This window comes from Pseudopipra pipra, chromosome 1, assembly GCF_036250125.1.
Source record: "Pseudopipra pipra isolate bDixPip1 chromosome 1, bDixPip1.hap1, whole genome shotgun sequence".
NCBI classification, from domain to species: Eukaryota; Metazoa; Chordata; class Aves; order Passeriformes; family Pipridae; genus Pseudopipra; species Pseudopipra pipra.
In genome coordinates this window covers 101536393-101554340 of record NC_087549.1, presented here as the reverse complement: position 1 = coordinate 101554340, position 17948 = coordinate 101536393, and the positions used below count along the sequence as shown (strand labels likewise).

The 17948-nt window shown below is 35.9% G+C and overlaps 1 protein-coding gene across 3 annotated transcripts in view; it reads right to left on the bottom strand.

Annotated features, from left to right (window-relative positions):
• SUGCT (succinyl-CoA:glutarate-CoA transferase) overlaps positions 1-17948 on the bottom strand; it is a 313399-nt gene that overhangs the window by 46515 nt on the left and 248936 nt on the right. For all 3 annotated transcript variants that reach the window (XM_064668265.1, XM_064668271.1, XM_064668278.1), the window contains one exon: positions 8146-8209. In XM_064668265.1, the coding sequence (XP_064524335.1) occupies positions 8146-8209 (64 nt within the window). The remainder of the gene's footprint in view (positions 1-8145; positions 8210-17948) is intronic.

Below are 17948 nucleotides of genomic sequence, written 5' to 3'. Positions count from 1 at the left end.
GGAAATCCAAGCAAATACAAGGAGTACAAAAGTAAGCTATTAAACTGTGCATTCAGTTCTGAGATAAAACAACTACTAAATCATACAGTGGGGACATTGATTTGTGAGTAGTCAGGAAGTCAGGAAGTAAAAATTCCCTTTCAGGAATTACAATGCAAGTCCTTATTCTAGCCTTTTAGGAAGGTACCAAAGGTAAATAATACCAACACAAAGATCTATGCCTCTTCTTTATCTTCTCTATACCCCTATGTATGAACAAATGTGAAAACTAGAATGTTTCAAATTACAGGACAGTTTTTATCATAGATTTACTCATGTAGGATTCTAAATCTCACAGTCAAAGCAATGCAGCTTAATTCTTTAGCACAAGAATCTTGTGATTTCTTTAGAACACTATCAAATTGCTATGAATTTATATGAGCTTGTATAAGTATGTCTGTGTTCCTGGGCTCGAATATAGTAGAGGTGTGCATGCAGTTGTGCTTTCAGTATGTGCAAATTGGACAACTGGAATTGGGTATTTGTGCATCATCAGCTTTAAAATTTTTTTTGCCCCACATGTTTATAAATTGTACTTCCTCTCTTCACAAATGGGCCTGATTTTCTGTTCCTTGTGATGTACCTTAAAACAGCTTGCAAAGAATATTAAAAAGCTTGTTCTAATCTGCAAGCTTCTGCCTCACTTCATCTCTGCATCCCATTCAAAATCCATGAGGAACACTCCACTTACACATAAATCAAAATAAATTGTCTATTGTCCTGACACAGGCATAATCTCTAAACAACTTTAATTTAAAGCAATGAACTCACATCAAATTTTGAAATTCATTAAGTGATCAATTCCCTTTAACAGAACAATTATCTGGTTTTTATATTGGTGAACTGCTTCTACTTTCTGTTATGTTCAGTTTAGTATAAGACGGCCAAAGAAACAGGGATTTTATGTCTTCTTAGTGAACTCTCTTCTGTATGTTAACAGACTCTGTGTCAGGAAGATTTTTGTAATCAGGTTTTGACCTAATGCCTACTGTTTCCACAGACCTTGGATTACACTTGTTTACATCTGTTCTGTCGTAATTTAAACCTTCTGCATACAGTGTTAGGATGGACAAGCTAGTTTTATTTGATGAAATTGTATGGTCAATGCCATGAAAAGGCAGACCACATCATCTAATGGCCACTGCTGACCACAAAATTGTTCAGTCTAGGTTCAGAGAAAACAGGTTAAGTTCAATCATTCTTTCCATTCATGGGAAGGCAGGGCTTGGGCCAAGACGATATGGCGGAAACACAAATGAGGATTAGTCTACTCAGTATCCTAGGGATTAAGTAAAATTGTCTAAATGTTTAAAACATATTTTTACATTTAATGAAAACAAACTCTTTTTAGCTGACAGTAGATTCCTTTTCTTATCCAATAATTATTAAAGATCATAAAGATACATGAACAATTTATGGGTGTTGAAGTAATTTGGCTGTTTTACAACACACCCGAGGCATGCAGACATATCTTTACAATCACACACCCTGAACTATGTGAGCACCTGGCTGTGCTTGTTACGGAGTGAGAGTTAAGAAACTACTTTCTAAGTTATTGTTACTTACAAAGAAAGAAGTGGCAAATACATTCAAAAAAGAAAAAAACATTGTTTTTTAGCTGAATTCTTGGACTGTCACTCTTGGTGGGAAACTAATTAGTTTATTTGGCTATTCAGTTAATACTTCAGCTTTTATTTCACCCTCCCCTATGTAACAGCAAGGTGATACTGTTAAGTTTCCATAAGAATTATGTCTAGTTTAAAGAAAATCTAAATATAGCTTAGGACACATGGAAGAAAATATAAAGAAAATATTCTCCAGTAAGCAGAAGTATAATTACTGATCAACATTCAGCAATACTTCAACCAGCATTTTACTTATTATGTACAGAGCAGGAAAATGTCCCCACTTGTCCCCTGAAAAATTTTTATCTCTTCTCCTGATATGGCAGTGTCAGGTCCTGGAGAGAAAAACAACTTTGACTGCCATAGCTTAAAGACAGACAGAGAAACCTAGGGTCTGACAAGAGAAGAGTCCAGCACAGAGGCCCTGAACACCAGTCCCAGAGAGCCATTGCCTGAGTGACACACAACACTGTGGGTCCCTGTCAGTACTGCTACTCAGTCACTGTGAGACTGATGGAAAAGACTTCTGCTATTCTTAATTCCTCCAACAACTGAAGTCCTAGATCTAGGTAAGAGACAGCTGGCTTTTCTTCCTAAAAATATTAACTTTAAAAGTATCAACTGTGGCATTAAGACCATTTCAGGAGATACAGCAAGTTCTAAAATATAAAGAAATACTTTGGAAACATATGACAGAGGAGCAAAAATATTAAAAGGTTTGTTGTTTATGTTTTATTTTAAAACAAATCTTAAGAAATTCCAAATTAAAATATTATTCATTAAAAAGATATACTAGCCTTTTCTACATAATCCTGAAGCTTATAACATATTGTCTGCCATTCCCACCATCTCTTTTCTGCTTTTGCAATCAGTAGGAATATACTGTTTATATATTTATTACGGGTTTTTTTAAGTGTTTTGAGGACAGCTAGGTGAGCTGTCATACATCATTTCTGGTGAGTTCCTGTAATGGTCCTGAATTCCTCAAAATTGAAATCAGCTCTGTGAATGTAAAAGACATAAATAGTCAGCCCTGATGACTAAAAAAGGTGAATGAGGTAACAGTAATGCCGGTGAAGCTGTTTGTCTCCAATGTACCATAAATAGTGAAGTGAAATTAAAATTTTTCAGTCAACATCAGTTAAGCACATGCATGCACACAGGCGAGCACACACGCATATGAGAAAAACGCCTGATGAGAAGCAGACAGGATCAGAAGTTCAAGCAGAGGTTCTGCAAAAAAGTTGGGATTTTTTATGTTGTTTCTATATTGTAGGATCTCCTAGCTGCAGGAAACAATGGATTGGAGTGCAGACTTCCTTAATTTCCTGCAAACCTCCCCCATGCAGAAGTCACTCTTCTCTGCCATACATCTAGTCCTACTGAAGCTGCCCCCACTACGCTTACATTAAATGGTCAAAAAAAGATAGCATGTGTCACTAACAGCCATATCTGCTCCCTGTATTGAAATGTACTGATCAAACACATAGATATCCCAGTGTTATTTCTATAACTGATCTTTCTCATATATGAAGAAAGTACAAATGCATACATAATAAATAGAAATACATATTTAAAATAACACATGGAGTTTTCCCAGCAAATTCCTTCCCTTAGCAATCAAAGTATTTTTCAACTACAAACCCAGATCTGAAAAACTGCAAACAATTAGTAAGGTGAGACACAGAGAGTGATTTGTCTGAGGTTAAGGAAGAAATCTGTGGCACAGTAAGGAAGTCCTATTAGATTACTTGCCTCTTCATCTTATTTCTTAAAACCATTCTTATAAGAGATTGATGAAAATTAATCTCCATGGATCCACGACACCATTTAATGAATCATACAACAGGAAAAGCCTACCTCTGGAAAAAAATGTCTTTCCTGTTTCAGTAGTATATTTGTAATGCACAGTGACAGGAGAAGACTGGAAAAAGGGACATTTCTCCTGAGTAGGTTGATTAATTAATATAAGTTACCTGAATTCAGTCCAAGAAATCTGTCAAGTAGGAATCCTGTACTGCTTTTCTTAACTGAGCTTGGAGCAGTCCCCCAAACACGTTATCTCAAGAACACAGAAGGAAATCATAAGCCAGGTAAGAAATTGGCCTTTCTGAGCAATAAAGTCATCCTTGATGCAGATCATGGGCCAAAGGACAGACATAGATGGTGTTTATCAACTCAGGAAATGGGGATGAGGAGAACATACAATATAAACATTATCACAACTAAGAATAGTTGTTTTGTCTGGAAGAGGTGTTTCACACTATTTCTACAGTTATATTGTTTCCTGTTTGATCAGAGATGATTCCGAAGTGTAGGCTTATATCCAAATCCCCAGTTCTCTATGGCTTAGAAGGGGTCAGAAATGAGGTCTAGTTCACAGAGGTTCCTGCTAGTTAATAAATTCTACAAAGGTTAGTTTGTTAGGGACAGCTGAAATCATTGTGTTTTTTTCATTTAAAAAAAATCATATTGCAAACTGTTTTGGCTTTAAACAAAAATTGGCAGCCTTTAAAAGCCAGCATTAGAGACTAGATAATGCAGAAGTTGGGAATATTATTATCTGAGTTTCCTAAACCATATAAATAGATGGTAAATGAAAAGGTTTGGAAAAGACTGCATTGTATCCATTAGTTTTTTTCTACATAATCAGTATGGGTTGGTACCCATCATGCTCCATATTGCCACTCAGAATATTCAGTGGCTTCCAGAAATTCACATGCTACCACACTTTGTAAAAGTCCATTACTCTTTGACAAAGTAGTTCCAGACTAACCCAGATGCTAAACCTTCTTGAAATGTTGTCCCTTCAGTTAACTGTGCTGTCTCTGTGCCATCCAGCATCATCTGCAATCTGGCACTGCATAAAACATCTTTCCCCTATAATTTTTTTACCCTCAAAAGTACTTTCTGTGCTCTACATTCCCCATTTGACTAAACTATATAATTTTTCCTTCAGACCTCTATGAAAAGGGCTAAGCACAAGAGAGCTGAGGAAGACATACTACATTTAATAAGAACATAATCCAAATTGGAAAGGACTTGGGGAGGTCTCCAGTCCAAGCTCTTGCTTGGGTCAGGTCAGAGTCATGTCTGAGGTCAGAGAGGTTGTCCCTGGCTTTATATAGCAGGAGCTTAGAAATGTCTAAGAACAGAGCATGCACAATCTCTTCAGGCAACCTCCTCCACTGCCTGGCTGTTGTCATGATGAAAAAGATTTTCCTGATATACAGGCTGAATCTCTCATCTCTCATCTGCCCACCACACACTGCTGTGAAGAAGTTATTGTGTTGATAACCTTCCTGTAGGTACTGGAGGGCTGCTGAGGCTGCCTTTACCACAGTCTGTACCAGCTCCTGACCCTCCACCAGCCTTTTCAGCTGAGGTGCTCCAGCTCTTGATCATATTTGGCAGATGATTAAGCTGACTTCAGATATAGAGACAGAGGAGATTCATTAGTTCAGCCCTGCAATCAGATGAACCAGTCCTGGGAAGAATGACTCAAGCAAGGCCCTCTCACAGTGTTGCACATTCCATATGATATGTCAAGTATATGTATATAAGTCAGTTCTAGAATAACTTCATGGAATGAATATACTGAATTATATATGTGAAACATTATCCTAATCACTGAACTGCAACAGAACTACATTTTTCTTCAAACTGTTCTCACAATCTTTTATACAGTCACTCTTAGTCAGATACAATGAACTTCCTTTTTCACATCCATTCTTGAATCTAAGATATCTTGATACTAGTAGCAGCAGTGTATACGTGCATAGACATTTTTCATGAATACTTGAAACAAGAGATATCAAAATGCAAGGTCTCTTTCTCTCCTACCATAAATATACATTTTGAAAAGAAAAATTAGTAGAAATATGGTTTTTGTAATTTAACTTCTCCCACTCCTGTTTCACCACTATCTGATGATGCACTTATCAGCACACAGTATAACCCCAGGCTGGGAATCTTAAAAACTGCAAGGGGGAAAACATACACTAGGTGAGGAAAGAACCAAATTCAATAACCATATCAAAAGATATTTAAGCAAAGGAGAAGTATGAATTACCAAGTCCAACCTTAAAAATGTAGCCTACATTAAAGTTAATGGCAAAATCCCTCATAATTTCAAGCTGCAAGATCTACAATGGAGAATTCACACACAGATTTGAATGAACTCTTCAACTGGAGCCATGCCTGGAGAAGGACTACTGCAAATCAACATGCTAGATGCATGCTAGAGCTGAAACCTGCCAGCATGCTATCACTTAATAAGTGCATGTCACTGCACTCAAAACTTTACTTGGCAGCACAAGTCTGACCTCTGTTAAGAGCCTCAAGTGTGATGTTCAATTCAATTACTAAAAGACACATTAAAATCTGACTTATATGGTTAAGAAATAACAGTAACCTATTTTTATTTTGGGATCAGTCTCCCCAGTCTCTTTAAGGACAGACATTTTTAGCCTATTCAGTTTCAACATTCAAATTAATATATTAATTTTCCTTAATAAGCAAACCTGAGGCAGAAACTGAGAGCTTAGTAAAGCTGTTCTCTACCAATTACAAGATATTAAAATATAATCACATTGTAAAAAACCACTATTTTAAATAGTCATTGAGAAGAAGCTTATCTACTGGAGGCCGCCTCTGCACACTCTTCCCTGTGCTGTTCAGGTACATCATTGAGCAGAATAAATCCAGGATACTTCCATTACCTACCATCAACAGCAGCCAAACCCACCTATGCACTTTAATTCTGGGACAGAGCAATGCACTGTCTTTCCAGTGATATCAATAGGTCCATTCTACTCACACAGAGTGTTCTTCACCCTTCCTTCCCCTGTCTCTCCCCTCCTTATCCTCCCATGCTAGGAAGGAAAGGAATTTTACTCTTCCTGCTCAAATATCCAATAATCATTTCAGCCATCTGCTTCAATACAAGAAACTCTTCATAGAAGTCCATCTAAATGGCAAACCATTAGAGATTAAGATGATTTATTTTAGTTTAGTGCAGTGTCACTAGTTTAATAAAAGAAAAAATAACTAAGGATTTGGGAAGTACTATGGCTTACCTATGTAAAAACTCACTTTCTTGCCAATACTTTCTATCGCTGCTGACAGACATTAGAACATTCCTTTCATCTCTTTCCTCTTCTTGCAGTTTAACCTATCCCCTTAAGGAGTATTTGCTTTCTCTAAGATAGATTATACACTGTATGCAACATGAAAACCTTACACACTTCCTCCACCATCTGCAAGGCTTTTCTGTCTATTTCTTTAAAAATAATTAAATCAAAATCTCTTATTTGTCTTTTAATTTTGGATAAATAAACCAGGATTGCCTTTCTGTAAGAAAATTAAAAAAGGGATTACTATTTCCAGATATGTGCATCTAAATTAGAAGAATTTTTAATACAATCAACCGAACATCCAAGTCTAGTGAGACTTGGAATGTAGAATGCAAACTGTGTTAAAGAGCAAATATGGAGCATACACATAGATGCAGAAAAACACCCCCTCTATTCATGCAGAAAACATGATCTAATATGGGATTGGTTTCTTTCAAATCATTCTTTCTGCATCTCAGTGTGATTCCAGGATGTGCAAATTAAGATAAATTTTATGAGTCAAATTCTGCATAACACTACATGTGCTCAAGTCAACTGAAATTGATGACAACTGGATGCTGTGTCAGAGGGTAGAATTGGAACAGAAAATCAAAATGTAAGTTCTTATAAAAACAGACATGACATGGTGCTTTGAACGAACAGAGAAACAATTCTCAGTGTGGCCTGGGAGAGAGAAAAGCATAGAGCAGCAGGAAGAGTTGACCCAGTAGCTAACAGATTATCAGATAAGGATCAATAGTCAAAACAGAGCCAACTGCAAGGATCATAATGGCTCTGGATGAATCTAACATCATTCCATAACTAACTCTAATGGAAGGAAAGCTACACCAGCTCCTGATCCATTTAGAGCTTAAAAAAAGAGGGACTAATTTATTACTTTTGTATTCTTTGGAAATACAAAATAGCTATTTAAGACTTCATCTTGATCTTCATTAAGTCTTCAGTATAAATTTCCTTCCTCTTTTGTCTTCTTTTTTTTTCTACAACAGAAATCTCCCTAAAAGAAGCTTGTATAAACTTCAAAATATACCTAAATCAAAAAGAAATTCACATATTCATGTAAATGACTTAGCAGTAATATTTCTAGCAGTGGGATTTTGCAAATACTATCAAATCTATGTTCATGTTTTATGACAACTGACCGATGGAAACCAGAAGCTATTCTAACACACATTTTAACCCATTTTTCTGCTACCGGAATGACTATGAGCACAAATGTCAGCCTGGATAAACTTTTGTCCATTTGACTGAAATGTGAAGATGCATCATGTCCTCAACTGAGTTCCAGAAACACTCAGGATGTCATGTAGCATTTAATTTAGAAAAAAAAGGATTAAACATCTAACCTGGAACAGCGATCCTCCCAGCTGTTGGATGATTCATTTCCATCACAAGTCCATTGTGCAGTACCTAGGAAAACAAAACAAAACAAAACATGTATGTAATAAAAAATATAACCAGTTCCTAAACTCAAGAGGAAAAAAAGAGAAAAACATCATCATGTTCTTTCATAGACTAACTGAAAATACAGGGAGCTACAACTCAAGTAGTTTGCTTAATTTGTAAAATGAAAGCCCCGATGTTTGACACTACTTTTTATTTATGCATCTAAATAAATGCTTCAGTAAGACTGTACATCTCTAACATATCTTTAAGTTCTTATACCCAATATCAAACATAAGAAACTGATCTGCAAGCATGTTACACTTTCAACCACCAACAGGCAACTGGTACCAACACAGATTGAGTATTAAAACCTTCACACAATTTCATTTCAATCTATAATATGTAATAAAGGCCTACACATAACCTATATTCTCTAGTTTATTTTTTCACTGTTACTCAGTTGCTTTTGAGCTCGTGATGGATCATACTGTGAAATGTAATAGCTTTTACAAGGATTTAGAAAAGATAAAATAATGTTGATGGTTCTTCTGTTCTTTTGAGTGGGTGTGCCATGCTTCAGCCCTGTGTATATCTGTATGGGATGATCATTCATTGCAATTTTCAGCTCCTTGTTATTAACATCAACCAAAAAATAATATGTGATACTCAAGTAACAGGGAAAAAGAAATGCATACTAGCAAACTCACTGCTCTTGTTAAGAGACTTCTGCATCCAAAGCCAATAATCAAGCTGTATAATTTCCTTATCTATTATTCTGCTATCCTTGTAATGGTGTTACATATCATTACACATAATCAGAATTCTTAAAAAATATATATTTATTTCATTATTGAAGTATCTTCTACAAATAGAAAGCCTCAGAATATGCAATTATTTTTATATCCAATATAACAAATCTAGATTGTCTTGCCAAATGCATCAGCTGCAGCAAGTGAAAGATGGGCAAAGACTATTAAGAGATCATGTAATACATCTACCTATTCACCTTGCACCATGAATAACACTATCAATCTTACCTATTAATGACAAATGTTGGTCTAATTATTCTTGAAAATTTCCAGTTAATGAGATGAGCATTTTCTTATGTAGTGTGCATCACATTCTCTATTTTTATTATTAGAATTTTTTCTCCTAATACATAATCTAAATACCTTTGCATGAGACATCTTTATTCTTGTTTTTTCCCCAAGTGGACACAGAAAGCCAATCACTAGCATCTTTATAACATTCTTTTATGTACTGAAAGATTGTAATCACATCCTCCCTCGGTCTGCTCTTTTCTAGACTAAACAAAACTAATTCCCTTAACCATTCTTTCCAGGTCAAATTTTGTGAACCTTTTATCTGTGTAGAATAGCCTGCTTAAGAAATTCCCATTCCTGAACAGGTGGTGTCAAAAGGTCAGGTCAGCTTTCTCTTTGCTTGTGAGGTAAGCCTATTTAGCTGACATTTAGAAATCCAGATATTTCCGATAATAGATGCTGGTGGAACAATGTCTGTTCAGTGGTCTAATTGTTTGGCGGTATCCCAAATCATTAGTTCTATTTCTCTTTCAGAAGGTTAACGGCAATTTTGGTAGACATTCAAGTGAGACATTCAGAATTTTTTCCCAAATGACAGCTTTAGGAAATATAATTGCTTGTTTTAACTCATATTTAGAATCTTTCCAGTTATGACCTTGATCAACAGTATTGAAAGTTTGGCCTCCTTTCTCTGTAACTTGCTTACATGGGCTTTCTTTATGCATTTAATTGATTATTTAGGACTTGAATGCAAGAGAACACACTTATTTGAACTTGAAATCCACTGCACGCTCAGGTGCACAAGCAGTTCTTTAGATGGCAAATTAAAGGATGTACCTAAAAGTGGCTCCATTTGGTTAAAGAAACACATACAAATTCTCTAGCAGGTACTCAGGGCTCCAAAAAACTCATGTTTTTCTCTGGTTTGGGTCTCTAAATTTTTATTCTCATAAAGCAGACTTAAAATACATTTAAAAGACATTTTTTTAAAAAATCTTTTATTGTTAGGCTCAAGTTCCATGTCCCTTTTCTTTACAGAATGAACTACAAAACCCCTGAAGTATCTTTGATGATCACCAGTCTAACTTCTACTCCTTTCAAAAGAGTTGTTTAAGATGCAGTCAAGCTTCCTTTCTATTTTCATGATAAGTACGGTGTTGATTTTCCCTGTCAGATAAATTCTTTACTCAAAAACACTTGCTATTACATTTATTTTCTACAGTTACTAAGCCTATATTGGTATACTTAGTTCCAACTTTTCTTTTGAAGAAAATGGTCCCCAAGCAATGACTCTGGTCAAAAACTGTGTTTTTTTTCCAACATCAGCAACACTGTTTAAAAGAACTGTGTAATTTCCCATTCCATGAATTCCACTATTAGGATTCCCAAAAAGAAATTGAAAGAAAAAAACAACTGCATCAACTCTTCCTATGAAGGAAATATATAAGATTACTGCATCCTAGCCTTTGGGAGAATGCAGTGTTCACATCCTTTATCAGCAAAGACAAAGAAGGTCTGAGGAAAAAGTAAGATACATAACTCAAAGGCTTTTTCCTCCTTTGTCTTGTACCTTTCAGATGGTCATGATCTGTCTGATTGGTAGAGTCTTCTACTGTGTTTGTATTCACCTAGCTCAGCATAAGGAACTGACAAACCAAGACGATCATGTAAAAGATGACAGCAATTAGTAGATGAAAATTTTAATTTTTTTCCATATGGCTTATTTTCCAGGCTAGAAATACTATACGATCTGTTAGTCTTCAAGATTTTCCGAATCAAATAACCTTGGGTGGCATTTTACATTGAGAACACTCTAAGGGAATCAGAAGCACAGTCCTCAGTCTTTCAGTAATAACTGTTTAATATGGATCAGGAATAGTGTGGCCAGCAGGACCAGGGAAGAGATTCTCCCCCTGTACTCAGCACTGGTGAGGCCACACCTTGAGTACTGTGTCCAGTAGTTAGAATTTTTATAACAAGGAGAATTAAAATCCCTTATCCACCTGCTTTCACGAGGAGGATCAAATATTAACTCCAGTTATTCCTTGTATTGTCACCTTGTTCAAAAAAATTATCCATCTGACACTACTTTTCTGTGTCAATTTATATATTACCAGTGGGTATGTTCAGTTCAATATTATCAATACTATTCTTTGAGACCTAGGTATGAATATCTGTTTATGTATCTAAAAAACAGGAAAACTACATGCAGGATATGGCTTTGGAAAGTTTTTTTATCTTGGACACTTCACAACTTGTAAGAATATCTGATGCTTGATGATGGGTCGTTCCCTTGATAAATATGATAACAATACATATAAAAAAGGGCTCTTTTGATAAAAAGATTATAAGTAACAAAAGTTGTGAAACAAAATTCATCATGAATATTATTACCAAAAAGATTAATCTTCCTTTTATCCCTCAAAATGAATGGCCTTCTTATACGTTATGAAAAATAATTGACTGTATTATTGATGCAACAGCACAAATGGCAGGTAGGAGAATCAGAAACATGGTGTCTGTTCTTTTTCATGCGGATGTTAGAGTTGTTGGCCACATAATAAACATCTGGCAAATTCTGGGATCATCATAAAGTACATTTCATATCACATTAGTTCACTTCAACTGTGATGTAACTGATGATGCTTGTAACTAACCACCAGTAACAACACGGTTTCTCCTAGAACTGCCAGCAAGGTTTCAAATCTGTTCTACCTAAGATAGAATCAGTTTACAAATCCAAATCAAAGGAGATGCTGGAATCAGAAACATATCAAACCTTGTCAGCCCCCACCTACATCCTTCCCTGATCCAAACGTTACAAGTTCTATTTAATGTAGAGCCATACATTAAAAATATGCATTTCTACAGGTTTCACAGTTTCATCTAGAGTTTAGTGAAAAGGATTTTCAGGGTCACAAAGGAAATGATGTAACCATTTTCTCCATATTTTTGTAGCCACAAGATAGCTGGCTGTTGGTAAATGTAATTACTCTTTGTGCCTCCAAACCACAAAAAAATAATAATAGTTTTCCCTGTACGTGCTGAACATAGAGCTATGGCCATAATCATCCCCTGAAGAAGTAATAGCACGTGTTGTGAACACAAAGCCATATTGGAATTGCATTCCACATCCTAAAAGTACCTCTTTCCAAATAAAAATATGTTAACTCATTTGAAATTTGAAAAGGATATTAAACATATCCCCATCTGATGCCTGGTTCTAGTTGGTCTTTTATTTCTAGAATGCTGTTACACAGCAGAATGGTTTGCATATTACCATGTTTCCCCTTCCCCTTTTTTCTATGCAACAATCCCAAGTATTTTCAAGTTCTGTTGTCAAAGAGTTCTTTTATCACTAATAACTTTATTGTTCTTCTTTCCAAACACAGATTCTAGCACAGAGAGCTCATCTGGAGAAGGTAATATGATCTCTCTACCGTATCTAAGTATTGTATTGATGAATCACATATATCTCCACTTTACCTGCATCTACCTCTCATATTTGAAATTTATCACCATTTCATGTTGCAACAGGACACAATAACAACTAGCTGTTGGCTCTTCAGTATTGAATTGAATTGTACAGTAGCCATGATTTTAACCAAAGAAGGTTTGTTATGATACAGGAGTTAAGAGTTTCTTACCTGCATTCCTCTATGTTGCTTAAGAATTTCCATGTCCATATTTTTGAACTAAATGTTTCAGAAAGGCAATCACTCAGAGTGATGAGAGACTGCTTCCCTTATGCTCTGTCCCAGTGTGACATTTGATCAGCTGAAGGTAGTTGAATTCACCCATTATTACTACCTCATTAGGCTTACATGATTCTTTGATCTCCTTCAACGTTTTGGACTCAATATCCGTTTCCTGATCAGAAAGTTCAACAGTATAGCCCTAATACAGCTCCCCCAGCTCTATGACCTAATCTGTCCTTCCTGTTCAGTTTATAGCAAGGTATTACACTCTCCTCTTGATTTTTGTCATGCCAACATTCTTCTGTAATGGCTACTATGTCAAGATTCTCCTTCTTTGCCAAGAATTTCAAGTTACTTTTTTTTAATCTTACATATCTCATGTTGGTGTAGAGTGTGTTGTATGCATTTGGGGAAGCAGAGAGTTGGCCACTTCATTTTTTATTTAACTTTCAAGTTTGACATTGTATTACCTTTCCAGCATTTCTCTTCTTTCAGCTCTCTTGCACATTTGATTCTTGTCCCCTACACCTTTTTGTATGACTAACATCACTAGCAGATGTCTTAAAGTGGTGTGAGCCCTCATTTGTCAGCTTTTCCTCAACTTCTGTATGAACAGCCACCCTCATTAATTTCCTGCACCAGCAGTCTATTCTTACTACGGTTCGAGACAAGACCTTCCACAGAGATTCTTCATTCTCAAAGCTCTATGTAAGTATCCCAATGGAAATCCTACTTCTTGTCATCCATTAACTGAAACACCAAAAATCTGAAATTATGCAACCTGCACATTAGACTAAAATTAGACTTCTGTTCAGAAAGGAGCGTAAAGATGGTGAAACTTTACCACCTTTCCTGGATAAGTTTCCAGGATTCTTTTATAGGTTCGTAATACTGGCACAGAATACATCCACCACAGTGAGCTCTTCCTAGGCACCCTATAAAAATCTGTTCTTCACAGACTCACCTTCTCCCTCCCTGAGAATCTACTCAGCAAACTGTTTCTGTGGCCAATATGAACAAGGCAATTAATATTTTTAGTAACTCAATTTCCTAAATCATCTTTCAAATTCAATAATCAAAGTAAGACATGACCCTGATGCTCAGATTAGTTCTCATAACAATGTTTTACTTCCCTTAGCACCTTCTGCTACAAAATAAAAATTAAAAAGTCCATAGTGCTAAATTAGCCACAGTACAATGCAGAGACATTAACCAATCAAAAAATATTAAACAATGAAATCCATTTGTGACAGAGCAGAAACACCTTTGCTACTGCCTAATCATCAAACACATACTTATTCTTGAGAAAAAATACTAAATTCAATTTATACCTCACTGTCTAAGTAAATATGAGACAGCTGCTAAATAAGTCTATATAAATCTCATATGTTTTCATCAGATATATTGAAAAGTAATGAGAGTAAAAGAATGTACTTTTTTTTTTTTCTAATAGTATACCGTATTCCAGTAAAGAATCTGTTTTTTAACTCTTGTGGAGAAGCAAGTATTTCAGAGGGGTTTATTAGCATATGGTATATTCAATATTTGTAACTAATAGCAAGGAGATTAAGAGAATAAAGATTTATAACTCAGCACAAAATATACAAAAATGCATGAATACAAGTCTGTCATTAACTCTGATTTTCAAGGTTGCGGATCTGACCCTGACTTTAAGGGGCTTTCTGTGTGCTCCAAAATCAGGCCCCTTCCTCAGATGTCCAAGTATAGCTCCCTGACAACTTCTTGCACCATCAGTCTGGAAACGTGGCAGAGGAAAGAATCTGTGTTTATTGGTAAAAAATACATATACTCTTCAGATGTGTTTCTTCCCTGAGAATTGATCTGATTGTAAACCCATATTTTTGGTGGGTTTGAATGTGTAAATCCTAAATTCACAGAAATATTTTAGCAAAGATGGTTGGCTGTGCTGCTATTTGGATGTGAGACCTGGCTCATGCTGGTAGCAAGATGAGGTGTGGCTGTATTCAAAGCACTGGCTCTGAGTTCAAAGAGTCTATCTCCAGCTGCAGCATAGCTTTCCTGTCTAACACTGATAATTCCACACTGATCACCTGGTGCTACAGAAACAGATTGATTTTATTATTGCAACAGTCCGAAATACTGACTGGTTTTACTTCTTTCAGTCAGAATTGCCAGTAATTTGCTGCTAGCAATGGTGTTACAAATCACTGGGTTTTGATAATATTTTTTCTACTTTGGATTATTACAGATACTACATTCAGCATTTAAATATTATGTTAGCAGTTTCTCTGAACAAAAAGCATGGAAAAACCTAATTACAAGTAATTTTTAGAAATGCAAGTGAACATAAAAATTAAGAAGAGTATTCTGGGCTGAATATGGGCTATATTATTTTGGCGACATCCAGAATGCCAAGTGAAAGGCTTTATAATTCTATTTTATTTCATTGGCATTTATCTCTTATATTAAACAACAACAAAATAAGTTTACAGATGTTTTCCTCTGTGGAAACTGACTTGTTAATGAAAGGTAAACATATTTTCTAGATTATACTAATAATAAGGTAGGACTGCCACACCTTTAAGCGCTGTGTGCCATAAGTGCCCCGGTGGGGTAAAAATACCAGGAACTTTTCCACTCCCATTGTTTTAATAACAACTCTGTAGATGTTTAATTTGTTCATCAGGCATCATATCCAGACCTGCCTATGAAGCTGGAGATGATGAAGAGAAAATTCTGATGAGGCTTTGTACAACTAAGTTTTTTCAGAAATAACTTTTTGCCATGTAATATTGGAGTAAGTCATATGCAGATGCAAGTCTGGATTGAAAAATGACTGAGGTGTTTTTCCACCATGTAGGGGTACTGTGTTTTCAAAATGTGCCATCTTCAACAAAACTGAACATTTCTAAGAGTTGTTACAGAAATCCTTTGTTTTCTCAGATAGGTATGCATGTTATGGCAAGAATATATTTATAGGTGGAAAAGAAATATCAACAGTCAGAAAGCCTCAAATATTCACAAACTTATTACTGGGCACAGGAACCATTAAATAACAGCATTGTTCCACTATGCTAATATATCACTTGATTTCTGATAGTCCTTGGGAACCTCACTTCTTTCACCCAACACGAAGTACATAATCAGTATAGGTTTTCTAATCTTGCACACCGCATTGAGTTCCCAAGAGCCTTCTTTTAAGTGCTCCATCCATCTTTCACCTGCCATGTAAGTGTTACGCTTTATTTATACATCATTCACTGTTTCATTAGAGCTAGTATTCCCAGGACTGCAAAACTTGTGCATCCACAGAGGAATGCCACTTAATACTGGCATCTGCTTAGTATTGTAAAGTACACTCAGATGAGAGCATATCTCTACAGACCCTCAGTTTGCTTCAGGCAGAGATTCACTACACCTCTTATAAGTGGTTTATTCCTGCATACTCTTGCACTGACCTTTGTAGCACTTTAGAAAATGAACTGTGACTGTGGTTTGAAGCACAGAACTTTGAATAAAGTCAAAGGAGTGCTGTGTAGAAACACGTGCGAATTACCCTAGTAAACTGCATAGATGCTGTTGAGTGTTGCTAGATGATCTGTCCAAAGAAATTTTCACCAACAGAAACTCTGGCACATGGAGATTTTTCCTGATTTATACTCTGCTCCATTAACATTAGCCTTTGTAACAAAAGCATTTAAGATAGAGAACTCCTAACCATGCCCACGCCAAGGAATTGGGATTCAAGAGTGCTAGTTGCAAGACGTGTATGGAGAAGGTGAAAAATAAGTTCCCACTTCATATTAGTATCTTCAACTCCTTTACAGCAGTTCAGTACTTAGCTACTGTTATCCACTTTTCCATCATTAGCATTTAGTTATGAATTTTATTACCCAACCATAAAATTTCTCTACAAGCTGCAGTAAAGCAAAAAGAAACTAAAGCCAGGAAGGTATTTCACAGCTACGAGTGTGCACACAAAAGAGGTGGTTTCTTTCAGAAACTATCCTCTTAAAAAAACAACTAAAACACACTTTTGAAAATACTATATTTCACAGTTACTTAGTCATCAATGTGCATTAGATGCTCCGTAAGAATTTAATGTAAAAAGCAATTGGTATTGGTATTTAATATGTAACTGTAAGCAAAAATGCAATACTGTTTTTTAGATATAATGCATCCACTGAACTTTGCAATGCTTCCAGACTTCTCTTGCTTTTGAAGTTAACGATCCTATGCCATTAACCTTAGCAATAAAAATACAGGACCTAAATTAATAAAACACAACAGAAATATAGCAGTCCTCATGTACAGACTTACCAATTGCCTGCAGTAATGTCACCAACTAGTACACTAGACATTTTATTGATGCTCCCATAACAAAATTTCATTCATCTGGAAAATATACATCAACCACAAATGAAAATAAATTTAAGAAAGCACTGTTCATTTCCTTAAGCCACAAAAATGTTAGAAAGCTAGAAAGTTCTTGATATACTCCTAAAAACACAGAGAACCTGATAAAGCATTACATTTGTATTTCTGTACTGATCTTCCACATTATCTTCCCATCTGTGGTCAGACCTGGCATAGAAGGAGCCTGAACTTTGTTTTGCCCTGTCAGTTTCCCAGCAAGGACACCTCAAAAAGCAGGTACCAGGGCTAAGCCTCAACAAATGGAAGGATCGGTCATTCCATGTGGAATTACCATGAAAAATATACCTGAAAACTTATATTCAGGCAACTATATGCTGAATATAAGCCCTATCAGTCCTTTATCTGATGCTTACTCCGTCTCTGTTTCCACCACAATTGTTACCAGAAATCTGGAGAGTTCACAGTATCTATATATAGAGACAGAAATTCTCACATGCTGTCCAGATAAACAGCTTCATACCTTTTACAGATCAGTTGATTAGAGCATATAGTTGCTGAAACAAGTTGCTAAAGAAGCTGTGAGGGACCAAGGAGGGAAAGAGAAAAAGGAAAACACCAAGAACTGCTTTTTCCACTTAAAATCTTACATAGTTTTGCATGAAC